We start from the raw sequence: 25,659 nt of genomic DNA on the forward strand, positions 1-25,659 counted from the left end.
GAAATTGCGTTTAATATATAATGTACTGTAATGTACATTCTTATAATAATTTTATTAATGTGTTAGCGTGGTGTAAGCAGATTAAAATTCTTATTGAATTATAAAACCTTGTATTTATTTATCTTTTGTCTGTATGTTTGTATTTTCCTCCACAGTATTTCTCATTATAATGACAGTGACAGTATCATCTGACATAATTATTGTAAAACGGAACGTTACCGACAATTACATGAAAGAAATCATGTGGAAATTATTTCACTCACGCCTATTTCATTTCGTCGAAATATTAGGAAAGCAATGATGTGTTGTGACGATAGTATATTGATAATTTTTGCAAAAGATACCTGGGAAAGTGTGCGGCAAGCGTAAATATCAATTCAGTCCCTACAAAATGTTTCCGCTGTGATTTAATCAATCATGACTACAATGAAGAATCCTAATTCGCCGTCTTCTAAGCTTGCTCTTCTCAATCACATCAAATACGAACATCTGGTCGCTGGAATATCTGGTGGCGTTACCTCTACTCTAATCTTGCACCCTTTGGATTTGATTAAAATTCGATTTGCTGGTATGTACCCACCTTTGTCACAAGTTATCATTACATATATACTTTTTAATTCGTGAACTTAAAGGTATATTGAAGTAGGGTTATGCCTATAATGTTATTGTTTGAATACAATGTATGTGTAGTGTTTGTAATAATAGCAATGTGTGTCTTATATTGGTTTGAGAATTGAGAGTTTTAAATTCAAGTGTGACCTTGAACTAGGGTTAGAAAAGTTGATAGTTGTTTAACTGATTTTATTTAACTGATGCAATATAAAATGCATATTTCATTTGCAATGCTTGTTTGCACTCAAGGCAGCTGTAATATTTGTTATTGCAATTGATGAAAACAAGATAAAACATTGTTTATTATTAACAGAACAGTCGACAATGCATTTTAAGACCCATTGAGACAATAAAGTTTACAATTATGTAATCATTCATGAATCATGATTGATAAGTTATGAATGTTTAAGAATGCTTAATAAACATAACTTTTACAGTCATAAAATAAATTAGGTTCAATTGTGGCTCTTGCAGAAATAAGGACACATTTTTTTTATTCTATATACATTATTATATATAAAAATCCAAAAGTTTTTAAGTTTTTTACTTTTGCAAAAACAGCTGATCCAATCTGTATTAATTTTAGTAGACAGATAAATTACAGCCTAACACTAAAGTTTTCAACTAGTGTAAAAATATTAAAATTATTATCAATTCACATAAAAGTATGTATGATTAAAAATTATGACATCACTGTAATAAAACAGTCGCTTGATCAGGAAAAATTAATAAAATTTAATTGTTTCACATGTTATTGTTGTAACTGCAATAATTATGTGCCAAATTAATATGTGCATTAAGTATACACATGTAGCATGATTCACTACTCATAAAGAGGTAAAAATTGTTTGTATGTATGGTATAATATCTGAAACTATTGAACTGTTTTTTAAAAACAGATTTGTTTTTATCTGAAACCGACACTGGAAAAACAAATTAATTTTGGTACCGATAGGTAATATCTTAGATAACTTGAACTAGCATTATTTATGTTTACAAAATGGCTATTGAACTAACTACATATACTTAAAAGAGCAACTATGGAGTTTTTTTGCCGGTTCTTCTCTATAGACACTGCTTTCCGCATTGTTAGTAAATGGTAAAATATATTACAACATTCCAAAAGTGCTTCTAGAAGAAGTCTAATTGAAAAAATAAATGTTTGAACTTGGAGTTAAAACATAATAATGCATAATAATACTATATCATAATACTATTTACTAAATCTCAATGCTATTTTTCTATTAACAACAGCATTGTAACTAAAATAGTGTCACTCTTATTTTCAATAGCCTAACTGTACAATAGTTTTTATATTTTTTGTTTAGTAAATGACGGACGCACAGCAACAGTTCCGCGATATGACGGCCTTGGCAGCGCTTTCGTGACCATCGTGAAGAAGGAGGGCTTCCGAGGGCTGTATAGGGGTGTGACGCCGAACATCTGGGGCTCGGGGTCCGCATGGGGCTTTTATTTCTTATTGTGAGTATGGCATTATTCTTTTATATGGTATTATAGATTCTTTGACCTGTTTAATCTTGTAAGTAGAAGGGTTTTTTAATGTTGGTTAAAAAGGATTTTTAATGGCAAAAGTAATTAAGGTGTTCGGTTTTTTCATTAACTACGTTGACGTCTAATGCCCGGTTCCTATATTTGAAAAACGATCCGTTTTAGTTACGAATAGTAGTATAATTAACCAAGCGTAAGCGAAAATCGTTCCTATAAAAAACGTCTCGTCAAGCAACCTACCGACGGCTTCCTACTGACGGATGGGAGGGTTACTATTAACGAACGGTAAGCATATTGTATGGAGAAGACAGTTTATCGCGTTCCTATAAATATTTTTAATGTCATTATGCTGTCAAAGTTACTATTCGTATAGCATTTTGTTTACCCGTCGATTTCGGGCGGTTAAATTCTTACTATTTCATTGTTTCCGCTTCAATATCGAAATGTGGAGTTCAGATAGTGATAGAGAAGTGTTTAATATTATATCGAATTTCGGAAGAAGATAGTGGGCGTGAAAGAGTATATATTATAGAGAAGGAGTGGATTTTTTTGCGACCCTGGATTCTCACGAATTTCAATTGAGATTTCGACTTGATAAAGAATCTGTTGAACAATTACTTCTTGAAATTTATCCAGACGTACGAATAAAAGGAGCCAGGTTAGTTTAATGGAGGCATTAATATTATACCAAACACGTCTAACCTTATTACATACCTAATTTATGTTGTCATTTCAGGAATCATGGGGTATCTCCATAACATCAATTACTGTTGACGCTGAGGTTCTATGCTTTAGGCACAATATCGATACCTATCAGTGGCAGACCTATTTCCCTTGGTCACGACATCACGCGTGAACGGGTGGACCGATTTCGATAATTATTTTTTTATAATGTTCCTTGAAGTACGAGGATGGTTATTATGGAAAGAAAACATAAACATGTACCAAGGGCGAAGCCGGGGCGGACCACTAGTATATATTATGTGTCTATGTTTGCAATGTAGAAATCAATTTTTTAAACATTGTATTGTAAATAATAAAAAATAAATAAAAGTACATAATAAAATGGAATAAAAGTTTTATTTCTTTATAACTAGGTATGTTTAATTTTACATAGTAATATGTAACTACATAATATATGCCAAAGAACTGTCCTGTGATTCTTACACGACAACCCTCCATCGATTATCATCTTCTATATTATATTCCTTAACGCTGTAATAGGCTCTCTGAACTAAATACATTTTTTACATAAGATTTACATTTAGCACTACCTAACAAATTCTTTTTCTACCGTATGTCTAGATATATTGCTTAATAATATACAAAAATTAATTAGTTATTGTGTGTTCAGTATTTCAATTATTGTGTGTTCAGTATTTCAATTATTTCTTCATAATATTTGTCCATCATCCTTATTATGTTTGAATTTTTTGGCTGAAAATAAAAAGTTTTCCTGGTAGGTATTTGACCAATTTTTGCATTAAATGTGTTGGTCAACGAAGTCCAACATTCATCCTTTAATTTATTCGTAGAAGCATTAGTCTCCTTACTGGTTATAATAATTGAGCAATCTCGTCTTTACTCATAGCCTTCTTCGATTTCTGTAACAGAAATATATGTTTGACTTTAAAAGTGTCCGAAGCAAAAAGTAAGCGGCAGACGATTTTAAAGAAGAAATATAAAGGCGTACTTACCGGCGTAATATCCATTTTTAATAAATATATAAACAGTGGTCGTTGTATTTATAAAACTTGACAATGAATCATCAATCAACAATGAATGACAATAATTTGACAACTGACAAGCAATGCACGCGAGCGCGAGAAAAACGTTCCGTTTTTGCTTTCTGTGTAACGCATTAGGTTGTTTAGAAGGAAAATTATCACGCAGATGTCTACAAATATATAGTTCTTTAGTATTAGTTCTTTATTAATAAGAAACTTTATTCTTAAAGTTTATAATTCGGCTGCATATTTAACTTATTTTGTCCTGAATTTTGTGTTATTTTAATTTCAATTTGGCTTATAACGAAACGCACATCTGTGAGTGAAGAGGGCTCGGTATTTTTATGACCAACGGATGTCCGTCGATAGCACGTCAAGAAATAAAATTGTGGAACGGTAATAACGACTCGTAGTTAGTTCTAGAAAAACGGATAGTAGCTTTGATACTATGACGATCCGTTGAATATAGGAACCGGGCATAAGTCACTAGTGTATCAATCAGTAATAAAACAGATTCAATAGAGGAAAGACGTTTCATTTCAACACGAAAACACGGGTTATGCAAAAACAAGCCTTATTGCCGCAACATATGGTCGCATTCGTACCGGATTATCTGAGCTACAATCGAAGAACAAAAGAAGCACACGGGCATTTGATCGCGATAAGAAGCTCATTATACGAAGTTATTTGTAACGAAGTTATTATTGAAAGACAATATTTATGATGGCGAATAATAATACGGAACAAACCATACGTGTTTTGGAAAGTACGGCGGAACTTATAAAAAAAACGCAAATTAATATATCTAAGTGTCCTAAACAAAGACTATCCAAAGGATATTTACAATCGCGAATTAAACATTTGGAGGACTATTGGCAAACATTTCAAAGTGCACACTTAGATTTAGTAAAAATAACACCAAGGGAACAAAAGGCGCTTTTACCATACTTCGTCAACGAAGAATTTTACATTCACGAGGATCTTTATTTATGCATATTAGCGGATTTGAAGGATAAATTATTGAACATGGAATCCACTGCATCAGCCCTGGAGTCCAGCCATGACAGCACCGTGGTACACATCAACGAACGAGTGAGGTTGCCGCGGATTGAGTTACCTACGTTCGCCGGGAGCTATGAGGGATGGCCGACATTCAATGATTTATACCTAAGTTTAGTGCACAACAACAGCACGCTTTCCGAGGTACAGAAACTACACTACCTTAAGTCCAGTGTTTCAGGCGAGGCAGAAAGTTTATTACGTAATATTAGAATTACCGATGCAAATTATACACTGGGTTGGGAAACATTAAAATTAAGGTACGGAAACAAACGTTTAATTGTTAACTCTTTATTAAAACGACTTTTTTCTCAGAAAAAATGTATTTCGCAAACTGCTTCTCAGTTAAAATCATTATTAGATACCACTAATGAAGTTTTAAATAGTCTTGTAAATTTAAATGTATCCATCGACTCTTGGGATCCGATTATAATATTTCTCGTAGTGCAGAAGTTAGACCCACAGTCTCATAAAGCGTGGGAGGAATTTGCGTACACAAAAAGTGAAGAGTTACCGAAGTGGTTAGATTTAAAACAGTATTTAGAGTCTAAATTTCGTACATTGGAATTAATTACACCGCCTGTAAGGTCTGCTAAAGAACGCGTTTTTCATGTAAGTACGTCTGTTAATTCTGTAAAATGTTGTATAATGTGTAATGAGAATCATAATCTGTGTAAATGTAAATCTTTTGCAAAAATGAATTGTAATGAACGTGTTGAATATGTAAAAAGTAAGAAATTGTGTTTTAACTGTTTGGCCCCAGGTCATTCGGCATTTAAATGTCGTATACCTTTGTCGTGTCACATATGTAAAAAACGTCATCATTCTCTTCTACACCGATCAAATATAGGTATAGGTACAGATTCGTCGGTATCCGAGGTAACTACACAACCGTCGACATCAATGCGGACCGATGTAGATGAGAAGAAGGTGCATACTACAATGACGTCTTTACATAGTCTAGGAGATGGTGAACATAAGGTAAGTCTCTTGGCAACTGCGGTAGTAGTGATTAAAGGTGAAAATGGACACACTACTACTCTTAAGGCATTAATAGATTCAGGGTCACAGGCATGTTTTATTACCAAACGAGCTGCACAAGTCTTAAAGTTACAGCTCAAGCCGGTTAATATGATAGTAACTGGCATGGAGTCTTTGAAGGTACATGTAAGGAATGAGGTCAAAGTAAATATTTTGTCTCGGTGGGAACCTAAGTTTGAGTTACCAGTACACGCCTACGTGATGTCAAAGTATTTAAAAATAAACTTACCTTCAAAAAATAGTATTAAACATGAGCTTGTACACTTTAACAATTTAAATTTAGCAGATCCAAACTTTTATGAGTCGGGTTGTATGGATCTTTTATTGGGTGTAAATGAATACACAAAAATTCTACAAGAAGGTTTAATCAAGGGTCCCTCAGGTACTATATGTGCTCAAAATACCAACCTGGGATGGATCATTATGAGTGGAATTAATATGAAGGTTAACACTATACATAAGTCTTTAATGGTTACAAATTTAACAAGTGATTCAAATATTAATGACTTACTTGAAACTATATGGGAGATAGATACAAATAGAAAGTTAACTAAAGAAGAGCAAAAATGTGAAGATATATATGAAAGAACACATGAGAGAGATATTAATGGAAAATATATAGTTACATTACCTTTTAAAACTGAAAAGCTGCTTTCACCTGAAGGCAACACGAGAGAAGTAGCTGTAAGAAGATTGTTGCAATTAGAGAGAAGATTTAAAAGAGATCCAGATCTGAAAAAGGAATACCTGAAAGTTATAGAAGAATACAAAGAATTAAAACACATTGAAGAAGTACCTGAAAAAGAAATAAATAAAAAAGCTGTTTACTTACCCCACCACGCCGTTGTACGTCAAGATAAGGAGACCACGAAGACTCGAGTTGTGTTCGACGCTTCCTGTAAAGGTTCTAACAACATATCATTAAATGATGAACTCTTACCTGGTCCAGTATTGCAAGAAGATCTCAGAAACATTATTATGAGGTGGAGAACTCATAAAATCTGTTTCGTATCAGACATTCAGAAAATGTACAGAATGATATGGATGAATAGGAATGATGTCGACTACCAAAGAATAGTCTGGCGAAATGATCCAACTGAAAATATACAAGATATGAGATTACTTACCGTCACTTTTGGCACAGCATCCGCTCCATACCTAGCTGTAAGAACACTTAAACAACTTGCTGCTGATGAAGGTCATCATTTTCCTGAAGCTGCTAGAATATTAAACGAAGATTTTTACGTAGACGATTGCATGTCTGGTGGTGATGATTTAGAACAATGTACTCAACTAAGAAAAGATTTGACGGAACTATCGCAAAGAGGAGGTTTTGATCTTAAGAAGTGGTCGTCTAATAGTGCAGAATTTTTACAATCTTTAGAACCAAATGATAGATCTACAAAGGCTCATTTAGATATTAAATTAGATGGTATTGTCAAGGCATTAGGTGTTCAATGGAATTTGGGAACGGATAGATTCGAATATAATTTTAGTTTAGAATCAATAGATGATGATAATGTTATAATAACTAAACGCAATATTCTTTCTGATATACAAAAATTATTTGATCCATTAGGATGGATTGCACCTTGCATTGTTTTAGCAAAATTCTTAATGCAGAAGTTATGGCTTGAAAAAGCAAACTGGGATGAGGATCTTAATATTTTTATAAAAGAAGAGTGGAAGAATATTCGCAATGATCTCCAGAATATAAAGGATATTACTATAGATAGATGGCTTGGAACAGTAAATGCAAATTTTGATACAATTGAAATTCATGGGTTTTCAGACGCTTCGACATTAGCTTATGCTGCAGTTGTTTACTGTCGTGTTAGAAATGATGATGGAACTTATAGTACAAGTCTAATTGCTGCAAGAACAAGGGTTGCACCACTTAAGACGATACCGTGGTTAAGAAACGATGAACTACAACTAGAAAGACCAGAATTTATACAAACTGATTTAGAAGAAAAGAAGATACCTATTAATACAGTCCCACTAACAAACACTAAACAAGATAAAATTTCATTGAAATTTGAAGAATTTGATACATTAAAAGAATTATTGAAAACAATAGCTTATTGTAAGAAAATTTTGAGATTTAAAAAGAATAAAGAAGACATGAAAATAACAACTGAATATTTGGCCAGTTTGCAACAACGAACAAAATGGTTGAAGAAGAATGATGAATTTAAAGTAGGTGATGTTATTTTGATTAAACAACTTAATTTGCCACCTGGCAAATGGGCATTAGGGCGTATCACTGCCAAACACCCAGGGCCAGACGGTTTCACTAGGGTTTATAGTGTAAAAAGCGGTGAAAGTGTAATAAAAAGAAGTGTATCTAAATTATGTTACCTTCCTATCAATACAGATATCAATTAATCATTTAAAACAAGCGAGTCAATTCATTTCGCATGTAATTGTTCTTTTGCTATGGTATATGTATGTGTATTTGATTAATTGTATAAAGCGTAAAATGTAAACCTATCTGTATTGTTGTTATGTGTATAGGTACAAAAATATTTAATATAAAACTGTCATAAAAATGTATAAAATTGTGTGTAAAGTAAAATATAATTAACAAAGCCTGCAAAGATTGTGTATTTGATAAATTTATTAAAAATTAAAGTCAAAATTATAGTGTCGTAAACAAATGTTCAATGTAATATGTATGTAATGTATGTAACATTCAAATTTAAGGTATATATTGATTTTTTACGGTGTTATTTGTTAATTCATACAGCATGCCGCTTGTTTGTAAGTAAAGGAGACTAATTTCATTGTTATTTGAAAGGACTAGTGTAGTCCTTTGGTGGGCGGTATGTTCGGTTTTTTCATTAACTACGTTGACGTCTAAGTCACTAGTGTATCAATCAGTAATAAAACAGATTCAATAGAGGAAAGACGTTTCATTTCAACACGAAAACACGGGTTATGCAAAAACAAGCCTTATTGCCGCAACATAAGGAATTGCAAACTATTGCACCGATTGGTTATAAATTTGGAATTATATTTTCGTGTATATCTCTTTGACCATGTCAACTTGTTGCTGAATAGTTAAAATGAAATCCTTTAAAACTAAAACTAAATCCTTGTTATAAATAATCAATTTGATTTAGCTCTTAGGCTGGTTGCAGAGCTTGACCGACCATACGCACGCGTATTGTCATGCGTATTAGTGTCATAGTCATACACATTGTTGATGCGAATCGTCAGGACCGACGGTACGCACTGACGGACGGTCAAGCTCTGCAACCAGCCTTACTGTTCAATGGTCTATTGTAGTGTATGTTCATAATAGATAATTTTTCAGTATTTGTAGTAGGTTTTCACTTTTCTAGTCATGTCTTTTATTTTGGAATTTATACCTTACATTTACATAATGATTTTTTCTGATTGCTATTAGATATATTAGTACAATTAATATTCATCTAAAAATGTGATAGTTTTTAATTCTTGTATGGATGTTTGTTACTCTTTCACACAAGACAGCTAATCGAATCTATATGAAATTTTGCACAAATCTTCCAACTAAGTCGAAGCTAACTTCATGTCCATTCTCTCTTCTATTCTAACAATTCGAGCCTCCAATTTCAGCTACAACGCCATAAAGACATGGATACAAGGCGGCAACGCGCGAACCCCCCTAGGGCCGGGTCTACACATGCTGGCCGCTGCGGAAGCGGGCATACTGTCCCTTATCATGACGAACCCGATATGGGTGGTGAAGACCCGCCTTTGCTTGCAGTACAGCGGCGAACATTTGGCCGAGAATAAGAGATATAACGGCATGATAGATGGCCTCAGTAAGATTTATAGGACGGAGGGGATACGCGGGCTGTATAGGGTGAGTAAACAATTACTTTAGATTTATTTATGAAAGGCAGATGTAGTTTAAGGATGTTTGGATATTTAGTATAGCATGTTAAAAAATCTACAACTAACTAAACAGCAGCTGGAGACGTTTTATACGCGCTCCAAAGCATGAAGTATCAAAATTCAAAACTAACGATCCTTCACAATGGTCACCCCATCAACGTAGGGTAGACTGGGTACGGTTGAAACAATTTCACTTAAAACGACCATAACTTTGCTGTTTATAACCCGAGCGATGAAAAATATACGTTAAATAAAAGAGCATGTATCTGTCTACTAATAGGCGCTATGATTTTAGTTCCATGTGTATTATTTTTTTAAAATAGATCAAATTAAAAAAATAAATCCGATTTGTTTCAACCGTCCCCATACCAGGGACGGTTGAAACAGTGATTGGGGTCAGTTGAAAAATATGCGAATAATACAAAATATAGCATTAAATATGTTTTATTGATTGTTTATTTTAAATCTTACAATAATTAAGTAACTCTTTTACAATAAGGTCTGCTCTTTAAATATGCTTACATAGAAACAAGACATAAGTAACTACTCCTCATCTTCTGATGATATCTCTTCTTGTATTTTATTTATTTTTTGCTTCTTCGGTGTTACTTTTACATTTTCCTCCATCAAATTTCTTTCTTTTTCCTGTATCCGATCGCTTCTTCACTTGCTTAGCTCTAGTTCGTTTCAATATTAATTCTTGCTTTTTTCTTATCTCTTCCTTATCTTGTGTGTCAGTGTAAATAGTAGATTTCCTAAGTTTTCGCCCTCTATTATTGTACCTTCTATTGTTATATCCTCTATTATATCCCATTTTTTTATTTTCTTGCTCGCCAGAGTCATCTCGCATTCGAATTTACCTTAGAAGCGAATAATTGTGCTTCTCTGCCACTTTTCGCAATGATCTCCGGTTTTCACTTCCTCATATGCGTCTTTTTACTTTGATAGGTCTATTTATCTTCCCGAAATCTCTCTTACACGTACTATCGGCATTTAAAAATACAAAAAATAATTAAAACAATGTTTCAACCGTACCCAAAAAAAATGTTTCAACCGTCCCCAACTCCTACTTTAGGTAAAATACAGTTATAGTAATTGTAACAACAATGATACACAAAAACTAGTCACAATGTCATATTCCACAAGATTCACTTCAAACAAAAACGCACACTTAATACTGTCACTAAAATAGAAACGCCAATAATTGGAAAAATCTCAAAGCAAAAATACTTACTTTTGGTCATAAAAACACAATAGGGTCTTATAAAATCAGCTGAAGCGCGCGGAGATCGACGCAACATTGTGGTTCGTGTTTAGAACAGTTGTGCGCTTCATTTTCCCCTTGGACCCCTAGCCCCCCCACCAACGGTTTGCGAGATATTCGTGTTGTTTCAACCGTCCTTTGTTTCAATCGTACCCAGTCTACCCTACTAACCGCGCGTGTGGTTGGTAGTAAATAAACTGTGATTGTTATTGGCGATATTTGTTTGTTGTGTATGTTCATGTTTTGAACATATTCATGAATTTCGAATTGTAGTAATTTTCTTATAAATTACTGATTACAATCACGAAACCATATTAAAAATCTATTATTTTATTGAATTGTGCAGGTAGTGAAGTGGGTATTTACGTTTATAATCGATGTTTTCTTTAATTCATTAATTATTTGATAAACATGACATATATTTAGTCGCTCTTTCAAAATAAAACCATGCATTGTTTTTATTACTGATACAACGTGTGCGTGACGTTGAATTGTAGACATTATCAGGGAAAGCAATGATTGATCGACAAACGAACGTATTGATTTAGAAATGTTTCGCCCTTGAAGGTGTTATGTAATGTACTAGTTGGTAGTTACTTAATTAGGTATCGATTAAAGTCTGGTCTGAATACGAATGAAGTTTTAATGGATGTTTTCAAGCGATTTAGAATGAAATCTATACCAACATTATAAAGCTGAAGAGTTTGTTTGTTTGAATGCGCCAAACCCAGGAACTACTGGTCCATTAGCCCATTTATCGAGCAAGGCTAGGCTACATATCATCACGCTAAGACCAACAGGAGCGCAGCAATGCGGGTTAAACCGCGGGGCACAGCTATTCGTTGATATACATAGATTAAAATTTGGAAATTTACAGGATTTATATTACTGACTAGCTTCCGCCCGCGACTCCGTCCGCGCGGATGTCGGTCTTCGCGTGAATGGTTTGTTTCTCCATTTTGAGTAACTCTGACAATGACATCTTATAAATATCTATCTGACCCAAATACGGCTAGGCCTATAATAAATTAATAATACGCAACGTGTGTTCGCGGTTCTACAGAACAACGTCTATGGATAACTGAAAAAGTAAGATTATTTTTTTTCTACGTATTTTTCCAGGATAAAAAGTATCCTATTTTACGCCCAGGATAATAAGGTATAATTATACCAAGTTTCATCGAAATCGAACCGGTAGTTTTCACGTGATGTCTTCATATACAGACAGACAGACAGACAGACAGACAGACAAAAATTTTTTTAATTACATATTTGGGTTTGGTATCGATCCAGTAACACCCCCTGCTATTTATTTTTTCAATATTTTCAATGTACAGAATTGACCCTTCTACAGATTTATTATATGTATAGATACGATATGATGAAAAAAAAAACTTATTCATCGAAGAACGTATTTAACTTCCATTTCAAAAATGTATTTTAATTATGCGTATTTGACAGTTTTTAAAATGTTCATGTAATATTTTATTGGACGGATAAATCTTAACGCGAGGTATTTCAACGCGAGGCAAGATTTTAGGATGTGAAGTGTGGGGGGCCGTTCGCGTGACTCGCGCTCCTCGCGCTCCTCGCGTCGTTTGTTTTTCGTAACGTGCGCTATGCCACAGTGTAAAATATATCAAAAGTAAATTGTGATCAATTTTTATTATGTAAGCAATGTAAAAGTGTTTGTGTCAGATTGTAAATATAAAAGTAAATAAAGTAAGCATTTACAACTTTATAAACTGAGATAAGTAGGTACTAGGAATTTATTAATTAGCACAACATAATTATGGAAGTACTTGGTGTAACTAATAAATATTACTTGCTGCTACCAGTAGAAGCTTAGAGTATTATAATATTAGAATAGTATAGAGCGCGTGTATTGCACAAATTGCTTAGTGCGCATCGAAGGCAGATGAGCTATAGATACTATATAAATGTGTGTGTGACAAATAGGGATGGGTAGGTATCAATTGCGTGTTGAGCTATCGATAAGTTATGTAAATAAATATGTAACATAAGAAAATATATTGTTCAATATGTTATTAAAGGAGAAATGTATGAAGAAAGTATAAATATATGTAATTTTAAATAATAATGTAAAGTCTTCTATTAATTATAAGTAGTTTAAAAAAAATGTATAATTGAAATATCTGAAAAAACGTGTGGACTTCTTAACTATTAAAATTAAGAAAATAAAAGATCGGGTTTAGTACTATTTTTTAATAATAAATCAAATAATAATAGTATTTAATGTTAAATAAAAATAAGAATTAATTAATAATTTAAAATGAAATAATAAACAATATAAATATATATCAATTTTATACCTACCAAAACCTTCAAAAATCAATTTAGCGGTTAAAATATAATATCGTAACATTACATACTTTACATTTACACTATAATACATTCGCATTCATAATATTAGAAAGTGTATGATACAAAACACAACACAAAATTATTTTTAATATATTTTTAAAAGAGTTTTAATATTAAAGTCAAATATTAATATGTTAAAATATAGTTTTTCTTGTAAACTATCGAGTACAGCGTTGGTCAAGTCACATCACTACGATCACGTGGCGGCAGTAAGGTGTGCGAAGGGTGCGCGAGCGATCCTGCGCGTGTCCGCCTCCCACTTCCCCTTGTATTTATTATCTAATATCTATTTATTTAATCAGGCATAGTATGGTGCTGAAACGAGACATAGAAGGAGCGTAAATAAACAGAATGGAAGCAACCTTATAACTCAATAAATAAAGTATATTTTTAAATGTAGTTCCGTTTATAGTAAAAGCCGCTTTGCGTGTTTTATTGTTTCGTCTTTCACATTCGTTACAAAAATTGTGATCGAGTAACGTCTACTGCACTCTTCCTAGTTTATAATGTCAACTAAAAAAAAATGAGACACGAAAAAAATCTCAATCGTCACCTAGGAACGTATAACGTAGAACCTATAATCCCATATAATAATTACCATTCCGTATTCACGGTTTCTGTATTCGAGGCATATATTTTATGAAACATATACCCCGCCAATAAGGAACTTTTACTGTAGTGATTAATAATTATTATAAGTCAATAATCATTATTATTTGACTATTATCAATTATTTTTTAACTAATAATCATTATTGTTTTTTTCCTTAAAATAAACAACTGTAATTAATAATAATACCCCAAAATTATGCAAATAATACACCAATTATACGTAATAATAATCCATACTAATATTATAAATGCGAACGTAACTCTGTCTGTCTGTCTGTTACTCAATCACGCCTAAACTACTGAACCAATTTGCATGAAATTTGGTATAGAGATATTTTGATACCCGAAAAAGGGCATAGGCTACCTTTTATTGCGAAATATGTACCACGGGCGAAGCCGGGGCGGACCACTAGTATTATATATATAAAACAAATTATTATAAACTAAACTCTTATTTCACAGTAACGCAGCTTTTATCGTTTTGAAATAAAAGCATACGAGGTGAAACTTTATGACCAACTGATATTTTTATTCTGTGTCATCAAGTAACTACGTTTTTATCATATTACTCAATTTACATACCGTTTCTTATAGATTACTCTTTTTTTTGATACTGACACTGCTTTCTTCCGAATTTTGTTTGTTTTGTTACCCATTTTCAATAATTTATCGTTACTCAAAACGTTAAATCGAGCGGAGATAATTTGACACAGGTCCTACGTTAGCAAGCGCCTGATCAGGACTGGCGGGGTAGCGGGCAGCGCGGTTTGTAAAGAAAACGCTGGGCAACGTTAAGTTCTGAGATATAATATGTATTTAATAATTACAGGGATTCAGTAGAAAACCAAAATTTAGCACGTTTTCTGCAGTACATCAAAATACATATCCTTATATAAAAATTATTTCCAAAATCAGAAATTTCATTAATAAATAATTCGTTTTCGATCTTTATTTTAGCCTATTTTTATGATTTTATATGATCGACCAAAATACACGTGGTTGTGTAACAAATTAGCACACTTTTTAGGAAATATCTTGAAGTGTATTGATTATTTTTTCTAGAAGCGTCATATAATTGCAAATACATGAAAAATTTGATCTTGCAAACCAATTTTACTCCGCTTCGCTGAAAGAATTCCCCTTAACCAAGGATTGATAAATCGGCCCTTAGTTAATTTAGTGTTATGCTGAAATCAGTATTATACTTTATCTTTCTAATGTACTGAAAATATATATAGTTAATTAATTATTAGTGAATCATAGCAGTGCCTTATTTTTTTCGGAAATAAGTATTAAAATATTAATATGACACTAAGTGAAAGAAATTTTGTGAATAAATTAATACATTATAAGGCTAAATACGACAATTAATGATATAAGTATAATTTTCATTGTATTTACAACTAGCTTTCCGCCTGCGGCTTCGCTCGCGTTTTCAAAGAAAAACCCGCATAGTTCCCGTTCCCGTGGAACTTCCTGGATAAAACCTAGCCAATATTACTCGTGGATAATGTAGCTTTCGAATGGTGAAAGAATTTTTAAAATCGGCCCAGTAGTTTATGAGCCTATTCATTACAATCAAACGTTTTCCTCGTTATAATATTAGTGGAGATAATAAAATCCACACGAAAAATCTTATCAATACAACATCGGCCGAGTAAAACTACGGCATATTGGTTTCTGTCCAATATTATCATTTACTTATCGAATACGTTGGTGGAATTGTACTTCCTTGTGAAATAATTCAATGCGCAAGGTTTTTTCCAAGAGCTTTTCATAGAGAAACACGTAATTTTGATAATGTGCCAAAAACACCTTATTCCTATATTTTACGATTGTCTCATTGGTTTGTATGTTTTAACACATAATGAGAGGTCCCTTCTTAACTCTTTGTGTTACTTTCTACGCATACTTTTCACTATTACCTATATTAATTTTCTACGCAGTTGGCTAGTCTCATATATGTAAACTATTCCAAAACTGGATGTCACGAGATGAATTAGGAAACGGGCTATTCTTTGTCCTTAAATCAATATTTTAAAACGTCAAAAATATAATCTATTTTAGGGAATAGAAGAAGAGTTGAGCAATAGTTACAAGAAAATCAGAATCATTTGAATAAAAAGTATTTACTATTTTTTATAGACTCTCACACGTACCAAAGTCAGATTATATCTTTACAATCGAATTAAATATCTTACTGAAAATTCATCCGTATCTATAATCTATACTAATATTATAAAGCTGAAGAGTTTGTTTGTTTGATTGTTTGTTTGATTGTTTGTTTGTTTGTTTGAACGCGCTGATCTCGGGAACTACTAGTCCGATTTGAAAAATTATTTCGGTGTTAGATAGCCCATTTATCGAGGAAGGCTATAGGCTAAATATAATCATGCTAAGATCAACAGGAGCGGAGCAATGCGGGTGAAACCGCGGGGTACAGCTAGTTTAATTATAATAATAATAATTAATGCTTGTCATTGACATTACGATTATGAGGTTAATAAAAATCTGTTATCTGTATTAAACGACGAAATTTTTAACACGTGATTGATTTGTTAAGAAATTAACAAAGCCTTGCTTCTAAGCCACTCTAACTAATAAATTACAAATTTTCAGCTCAGTATATTAGCGAAAAAATAAAAATATAATCGATGTACAAAAAAAATTGATTACTATAAGTAACTACTCACTATTTACAAATTGAAATATATACCGACGTGTATATTTTTAGTATTTTTAGACTTGAATCTATTAATCTTCAGTCTTTATACTGAAGTCCACCGACCAAGCCTATCTTAGTGTCAAAGGTTCGTCAAGCCATATCTATTATTATTACAATATTCACACTCCAATACTCCAATCTTGGAATATTTTTGTCCTCGTGACAAGAAAGATACTGAACTGATTTTGCCCCATTTCGCGCATAACTTCCAAAGGACTGCATAAAATTGGATTAAAAATTATTTTAAGTCTCTGTCAGGAGAAGCTTTGAATGAAAAGAAAAAATCTAAAAAATATTACAAAATATAAATGATGAAATCTATGAAAGCTTAAGCGATACATAGGGTACCCGAGTATCTAGTTCAAATAAATAAATAAAAATGTGTGCGTGTAGTGTGTACTAGTGTACACACGTAAGAAGTGAAACTACTTTATGGCATTATTTTTCAAAAAATAATGTACTATATGCAACTTTACAGAAATACGTCGAATCACGCGTGGTAGGGATAAGAAAAAGATGGCGCGTAACGCAAAAAAAGGCACGCGTAACGAAAAAAATATAAATGCTACACTAAATTTTTTTTTCAACCCCCAATAAAGAAGTTTCACTTCAAAAACTAACATGACTATTATGTATGAATTTGATTGTAGAATACTCTTTATTACGATAAAATTGTCGATAGAGTTACAAATAAGGGACCAATGAATGCAAAATGAAAATGGTATTGCTAAGGTCACATTGTATCTATTCTTTATAAACTTATATGCCGCAAAAACGTTGTGAAAGTGAACATTATAACAACCTTGTAGTTTCATCGTATGATTTCTATATTCAAGTCGTTTATGGTTTCATTTCCTATTAAATTATGATTTTATCCGTAAATGTATTATGCTTGTATTTATAAATAAATGGATTTACGAATGCGACAAAGCATATAATTTCGTTTATTTCCTATTCTACTTATATGTATATTTATTTAATATATTCTAGGGTTTCGTCCCGGGCATGTTCGGCGTGTCGCACGGCGCCCTGCAGTTTATGACATACGAGGAGATGAAAAATAGGTACAACCAATACAGGAACCTGCCTATTGACATCAAATTGGTGAGTTTTATATGACTACGCTGAAACATAACACCCTGGCAACAGCGGAGTGTATTTTATCCTATTCACTCTATGACGCCTGTTTATAACGTTTTAAACACACATCACATTGTTTATTAAGTATATTATTATGATTTGTCTACACTACATTATGACACCTGCACTCACATACGTTGCAGAATTATGACTCGTTTACACTCAACTATATCACCTGCATAGACAAACATTCACTATTATGACTCGTTTACACACCACTATAACACCTGTATACACGCCAAATTCACTATTATGACCCGTCTACACTTAATTATAATGCCAACATACACACCACATTCATTATTATGACTCGTTTACACACCACTATATCACCTGCATACACATCACATTCACTATTAAGACTCGTTTACACTCCACTACAACACCTTTATAGTTATACACACCACATTCACTATTATGACTCGTTTACACTCCACATACAACACCTGCATACACACCGCATTCACTATTATGACTCGTTTACACTCCACTATATCACCTGCATACACATCACATTCACTATTATGACTCGTATATATTCCATTACCTGCACACACACGTTAGAGAATTCTGACTCGTCTACACACTACTATAACACGCACACGCTGTACATTCATTATACACGCCGCACTCACTATTATGCCTCGCTCACACCACTTCATCACGCACACGCTGGTTGCAGACGTCGCTGGAGTACCTGACGTTCGCGGCGGTGTCCAAGCTGCTGGCGGCGGGCGCCACGTACCCGTACCGACACTACACACTACACACTGCTCACTGCTCACTACACACTGTACACTGACCGTGTCGCTGGTTGCAGACGTCGCTGGAGTACCTGACGTTCGCGGCGGTGTCCAAGCTGCTGGCGGCGGGCGCCACGTACCCGTACCGACACTACACACTACACACTGCTCACTGCTCACTACACACTGTACACTGACCGTGTCGCTGGTTGCAGACGTCGCTGGAGTACCTGACGTTCGCGGCGGTGTCCAAGCTGCTGGTGGCGGGCGCCACGTACCCGTACCGACACTACACACTACACACTGCTCACTGCTCACTACACACTGTACACTGACCGTGTCGCTGGTTGCAGACGTCGCTGGAGTACCTGACGTTCGCGGCGGTGTCCAAGCTGCTGGCGGCGGGCGCCACGTACCCGTACCGACACTACACACTACACACTGCTCACTGCTCACTACACACTGTACACTGACCGTGTCGCTGGTTGCAGACGTCGCTGGAGTACCTGACGTTCGCGGCGGTGTCCAAGCTGCTGGCGGCGGGCGCCACGTACCCGTACCGACACTACACACTACACACTGCTCACTGCTCACTACACACTGTACACTGACCGTGTCGCTGGTTGCAGACGTCGCTGGAGTACCTGACGTTCGCGGCGGTGTCCAAGCTGCTGGCGGCGGGCGCCACGTACCCGTACCGACACTACACACTACACACTGCTCACTGCTCACTACACACTGTACACTGACCGTGTCGCTGGTTGCAGACGTCGCTGGAGTACCTGACGTTTGCTGCAGTGTCCAAGCTGCTGGCGGCGGGCGCCACGTACCCGTACCAGGTGGTGCGCGCGCGGCTGCAGGACCAGCACCGCTCGTACGACGGCGCGTGGCACTGCGTCACAGAGACATGGAGGTACGAACGCGTCCGCGGCTTCTACAAGGGCCTCACGCCGTATCTCCTCCATGTAACGCCAAACATATGCCTCGTTATGCTCATATGGGAGAAGTTCACTAATAACGATTGATACGTTCGCGTTCACGCTCTGTAGGTATCTGATGGGAATTACGTACACGGCTATATGCGTTCTGTGCTCTGTGTTATCTGTGTTTTGACAGCTGTCAGCGGCGCGCGCCAGGTGAGCGTAGGTTAAGCGGGAATTTTATTGTTTTTTTTTTATTAATTTGAATTTATTTATTTTTAGATTTATTTATTGTTAACGTGCATTTTTATTGTATTGTAATCGCCCTCGATCCGTTTGTATATGTATTCCCTAAATAGCGATGTATTGACAAGTAATGGTTGTTACGCTAACGTTTTTTTTTGTTTTGTGATTAAAACTATCGAATAGTAATTATTGTATTGAGTTGTGACAGGTTTCGTTATGTGTTTGGAATTGACGAGAGGATTAATTGTTATCTTAAAATGTACGCGGTTTTATTCAATATTTATAAAATGTATCATTCATATTAAAATGTAGCGTAGCGAGAATCAGGGCTGTCTATTTTTAATACGGGTACAATTTTCGAGAATCTTTTTGACAGTAAAATTATTTAGAACGTAGTTGGAGACAATGAAAAGTAGACAGCCCTGAGTATTACTAAATTTTATGTATATGTAAAGCCTGTCTCACGACATATGTTGTGTTTATTGAATTAGCCTATTATAATATATTTGTTTGTCATATGTTATGTAACCTCTTATTTATAGTAGTGTAATTGTTCCCATCAGATCGGTGTAATATTAACTTTAGCGACCCTCGGTCGTTACAATATAGATTTAATTTAATTTTTTTGTGATAATAGTACTTAGAATCCCCTTAATATAAAATTAATGTAAAAGACATGTTTCCCATCTTTTACATAACGTTACATGTGTGGTGAGACGACGTTAGGTTCTTTATAAGATATTGTTTCAACTTGTTCTTTTAATTATAGAAAAAGTAAATAAAAAAATCACTAGCAAATTCGAAGCTGTTCTCTCGAGGCTTTAGATCATCTTCCCGCCTAAAATATAAATACATCTCATTGGTTTGATATTTCTTTGTTATAAAATAATGCAGTCACTTCATTGTAGCCAGCAGTATCGTTTAGGTGAATTTTAATGATTTCGAATTAGTATAATTTTTAATAGAATTTAATATAGAATTGTGATTAGTGCGTATTTCACACGTGTCAGTAAGAAATAGGAATATTGTGTAATGTGTGATACTTTTAAATTTATTATAATAATTAATTATAGAACATACATCACTTAATTTATAAAAAACGATATGTAGGTATTAAAATCGTTTATAATTCGAATTATGCATCATCATGAAGAATCATTTTTAAAATTAAGATATAAGATCATATTGTGTATAATTAAAATTTCTTGGTAAGATTTTGATACTTTATAAGATGTGTAAGCGTAAGGTATATCTTGCCGTTTAAAAATGTTCTCTATTACAATGGGCGGTGGGTTGATTTTGAATCGATCCAGGTTCTTACTGAAATGTGTGAAATAATTAGTAAAAAAAGAACACCAAATAATATGTGATGTTTAATATTTGCACATGAATTATCAATAAATTAGTTACTTCGGTGGCTGGCCACGCTCATTGATACATATATTTTTATATGATCGCTAATAATTTTCAATGTTCTAACTCGCCTTCAATTTGTGTAATCAATAAATGATAGCAAATTGATATTCTGTCAATTTTATTTCACCTTTTCTGGGCTGGGATTGATGATTAGGGAATCCTTTATCCTTTTTTATTAAAAAACTAGCTTACCACCCGCGGCTTCGCCCGCTTTGTCTAAAACCTAATAAATTATATACTAAAACCTTCCTCTTGAATCACTCTTATCCATTAAAAAAAATCGCATCAAATTCCGTTACGTAGTTTTAAAGATTTAAGCATACAAAGGGACATAGGGACACAGAAAGCGACTTTGTTTTATACTATGTAGTGATCATACTAAATTATACTGATTATACAAGTATTTTTACAGATGTTCTGTACATTCATACAAATTTTAAAGTATTCCTCATATTTTCAAATCTTTAAAAAGATCATTCCAAATTACCCAACATCCCGGGGAAAAACACAGCCCAAAAATCAAAACCACCAAAATATACGCACATCGAGCGGTAAGTATTTTGTCTATTTCTCAAGGAAACGTTAAAAAAATATATATTTACATATATAATAAATTACGTTTTCAGGCACGAAGGCTGGCGTGGCTTCTACAAGGGGCTCAAACCGAATTTAGTTCGTGTGGTACCGGCTACAATGATCACGTTCTTGACATATGAGAATGTATCGCATTTTATGCTACGTCGAGGGCAAGAGGTTAAATTACCCTCGTAAATAAAAATAAGTTGTTTTTTTTTTATAGATACGTCGTACACGCTCCAGATTAGTCAGGTAATTGCCTGACTCGATGCGAGAGCGAGATGTTATATGTTTTATGTGCGAGAGTGAAAGAGCGAGGCATATAAAGGGCATACGATTTAAAATGTTTTTTGTGTAAAACCTATCTATACTTTTTGCTTTTAATATAATATAATTTAGCTTAATTTTTATTTCGTGTCTTTAGTTTCATGCCAAAGTATGTGATGGAATGTTTGGTTAGAGGTGTATTTAATGCATTTCTTGCACAAGGTTTAAAAAGGTGTTAGGTATAGGGTAATTGTGAGATTTTTTTTTAATTTGAGTTCTAATATAGCTTAATTGATAATTCTATAAATGGCTGTTTTTAATAGGTTTCCTGAGTTTGCTTTTTGCAATTATTGCAATTATTGCTTCTTACAGTCGACTAAACCCACTTGTAAATTATACTGCCCTTTTAAATTGCCTGTATAGATTATTTCTAAATTCCATGGAACATATTCGTAGTATTTCACTTTTCAATAAACTAAGCACTAGGTACTTAATATTATAAGCTTTGCTTTGTCATATTTCTAATTTGTAGAGTTCATTTTTGGAGTATATTCACTTATTTTCTAAACATATCTTCATTCATACATCACTAACATAAAAATAGAATAAATTATTTTATTATTTATATTAAATATTAATAAAAAAAAAATATATGGTAATTGAGATTTTCCACAAGAGAGTCTAATTCTAAGAGCTAGCGCGAAAGAGCAACTTTTGTCTCTTTCGCGCACTTTCTTACTAGCCCATGGAGTTGATGGGAGAGACAAAATAGTTGCGGAGACAAAAGTTGCTCTTGCGCGCTAGCTCTAAAGGTTTGTGTATTTTTAAAACAATGTCTGAGATAAATAAAGAAATCGGCAGCAATGTGTTTTTTCTAAATTCAATTGAAAATTTAAAATAATATTTTTATCTGAAAGGAATGAGATTAAATATTTGATGTATGTTTTCTGTACAGGTTTTTGGGTGTGTGATATAACGTTATATGATAGGGTTTTTATGTAATAACAAATATCCCTAATTTTTCGTGTATTCCTTCGTTTAAATTTGGAGAAAATACTTTGAATAATCTCCCTAAATATAAAAATATGCATATTTCATACCCAGTTTAAAGTTTCGTGAATGAATGTAATTGATAATTTTTAATGTTGTTCCTATTTATTGTAATAATAGTTGACGCCATCATTACCACAAATTAAATAAAAGTACTTAGAATTGAGAATATATACTTTTATTATAAGTTTAACTGTTTTAAAAGTTGGTAAGTTTTTCTATTTATTTACTTTAAGAAATATCACAAATTAAGGTGTGATTCTTTTTATTTAAGATGGGTTTGTAGTTAGTGTTTTTTTTTATTTTGCTCTTACAGCGATGTTTTGTGAATATTGTGATAATCTGTGATTGTTAAAAATATTTAAAAACATCGGTGTATTATTAATGTGAAGTATTTGCCATTAATTGAAGAATATTAGGATAAGTTAGAGTTAGATTTCTTGTAAGTAGGTTAATTTTGTTAAAATAAATATATAATACAAAATTATTTGCTTTTCATTTTCTATCCTTCATAGAATAGTTTAGAAGAGCAATGTCAAATACACCACTAATCACTATATGTGTATGTACTAAGTTTTATAGAGAACATAATTTAAAACATAATATATTTATTTTTAATATCATAACTACTTACTAACACCACCTAACACACTATTGAAATATTTTCAAAATAGCTCTTCCACACGCATGACATAAACAAGAAACTACCAATACATCTATTGATTGATATCGTCTTTTTATCGAATATAAATAAAAAGCAACAGATAAAACATCCAAATTTATAGCAGGATGTTATTTTTTTAACTGCATAAGTAGTGTCTGTGCACACAACCTTATCGCACGGTGGCGTATGGCACAATAGCCGGGCGTCGAATGCGCGCGAACCGCAATACCAACCACAGTACTAACTACTACCGCGGCCTTCAAAGACATGTCGACGTCAGAACGAATTACCGTGAAAATAGTAAACAATTTTTCAGACCCTTCAGACCATTAAATTCTAATTTCGAAAATGGTGAGTCAATTTTAATACTAACCGTACTTACTAGATGGCGCTTTGTGTGTTGTGTTTTTTTTTTCAAGTTTTTATTCCTTTTTCGTTTGAGACACGGTGTATGCGTTTTTAGGTTACGATCTAGAAGCGGTAAATGTATGCTTTCGTGTGTAAGAAATGTGTTTTATGAATATGAAAGGTGGTGTATATATTTATTTTTTATTATTATTTATTTTTTATTTTAAAAGTAAAATGAGTTCAATGAATAACAATATCTATCGATTGTGTGTGACTGATGACGTATAAATCTAATAATATAGGTTTTCGCGTGTGTATAATGTATTCAAATTCAGATAGAGATAAAATTGTGTCGTGGTGACAGCTGATATGATTAGTTATCGGATCATTAGATGGATTATCTTTTCATTGTAAGATTATTTCCGATAAATGAAAATTTTAAAATATGAAGGAAGTGCTTTACATTAGGTAGAGTTTTCATTTAGGATTAGATTTTAACGTATATTTTTTTTTGTTTATATAAGATTTAAAATGGTAAGTAACTAATTAGTCAATTTATGTAAGTACCTAATCATATGACAAACATATTTAAATACTAGCAAATGTTTAAAAAATTCGATCAAAACTGATTTATCTCTAATAAAATTTGTCACACACTATACCTACCTAGTGTGACTAGTTTTGTGACTACGCAACCATTGACATTTCATTATTTAAAATAGACTATGTAGGTACCGGTTTCGAATGACTAAATTTTAGATTGACAGATAAATCTAGAAATCTATCAGATAAGGTTACAGTCACAGATTACAATATTACAACCGCAAGATGTAGCGAAACCTCAAAAATTGAATATTTAGGTTCTTGTATTTGTTAACTGCAGTACATAATAAATAGTAAGTACATAAATATTATATTTATTATCTTTTTTAATTCCTAAATTAAATTATTTATAACTAGCGGTCCGCACCGGCTTCGCCCGTGGTACATGTTTACGTTTTCTCTACATAAGAACCATCCTCGTACTTCAAGGAATATAATAAAAAAAAATTTATCGAAATCGGTTCAGCCGTTCTCGAGTTATGCGCGTACCAACACATTTTGCGATTCATTTTTATATATAAGATTAATTATACACTTGTGAGAGTGCTATCCTAATAAAACTCTCCTTGATAAAAAATTGGTCCTTAGATACAACTACATAGTTTCATGACATAACCTACCTTCATTCGATATTTATAGGTATTGTAAGTTGAGATTTGAAAGGAAAAGTATTAATTTCATTAGTAATAGATACGTAAGGTTATATTTTATTTATCAATCCATAATTTTCCATCAATAAATTCTAGTCTTTAGATATTAATATATCTAGATATGTAGGTATTAGGTATTGTATGTTTGCAATTCATTCAAATTTATAGATATCATTTAGTTTCAATGATGTTGTAATCTTTACTATTCTAACTATATT

At 33.3% G+C, this 25,659-nt stretch overlaps 2 protein-coding genes and 1 long non-coding RNA gene across 4 annotated transcripts in view; 2 read left to right on the forward strand and 1 right to left on the reverse strand.

Moving 5' to 3' along the window:
- Positions 1-201: 201 nt before the first annotated feature.
- LOC123706019 (mitochondrial folate transporter/carrier) lies at positions 202-22,066 on the forward strand. Of its 2 annotated transcripts, XM_045655238.1 has the most exons (6): positions 202-568; positions 1,941-2,094; positions 9,552-9,801; positions 17,809-17,922; positions 19,469-19,614; positions 21,910-22,066. In XM_045655238.1, exons 1-6 carry the CDS (start codon positions 418-420, stop codon positions 22,052-22,054), a joined length of 960 nt encoding a protein of 319 aa, XP_045511194.1. In that variant the 5' UTR covers positions 202-417; the 3' UTR covers positions 22,055-22,066. The 2 variants fall into 2 exon arrangements, with proteins under 2 accessions (XP_045511194.1, XP_045511121.1); XM_045655165.1 differs by lacking the exons at positions 19,469-19,614; positions 21,910-22,066 and adding an exon at positions 18,641-18,954.
- LOC123706150 lies at positions 10,637-11,168 on the reverse strand. Its single transcript, XR_006753378.1, has 2 exons — positions 11,068-11,168; positions 10,637-10,816 (listed from the first exon to the last, which is right to left on the reverse strand). It is a non-coding gene; the product is annotated as an uncharacterized LOC123706150 (long non-coding RNA).
- A 2,094-nt stretch (positions 22,067-24,160) lies between the features above and the next one.
- Positions 24,161-25,659, forward strand: part of LOC123705845 (ras-related protein Rab-32) — a 43,280-nt gene continuing 41,781 nt past the window's right edge. Inside the window, exon 1 of the mRNA XM_045654957.1 lies at positions 24,161-24,191. Within this exon, the coding sequence (XP_045510913.1) occupies positions 24,189-24,191 (3 nt within the window). The 5' untranslated portion in view covers positions 24,161-24,188. The remainder of the gene's footprint in view (positions 24,192-25,659) is intronic.

The sequence above is a fragment of the Colias croceus genome, chromosome 1, assembly GCF_905220415.1.
Source record: "Colias croceus chromosome 1, ilColCroc2.1".
In the NCBI taxonomy this organism is placed as follows: Eukaryota; Metazoa; Arthropoda; class Insecta; order Lepidoptera; family Pieridae; genus Colias; species Colias croceus.

What these genes read in the sequence shown, in the direction of transcription:
- LOC123706019 (XM_045655238.1), top strand. Translation starts at nt 418, where the DNA reads ATGACTACAATGAAGAATCCTAATTCGCCGTCTTCTAAGCTTGCTCTT. An exon ending in GATTAAAATTCGATTTGCTG is followed by an intron (nt 569 to 1,940) that starts GTATGTACCCAC and finishes TTTTTTGTTTAG; the next exon opens with TAAATGACGGACGCACAGCA. An exon ending in GGATACGCGGGCTGTATAGG is followed by an intron (nt 9,802 to 17,808) that starts GTGAGTAAACAA and finishes AATATATTCTAG; the next exon opens with GGTTTCGTCCCGGGCATGTT.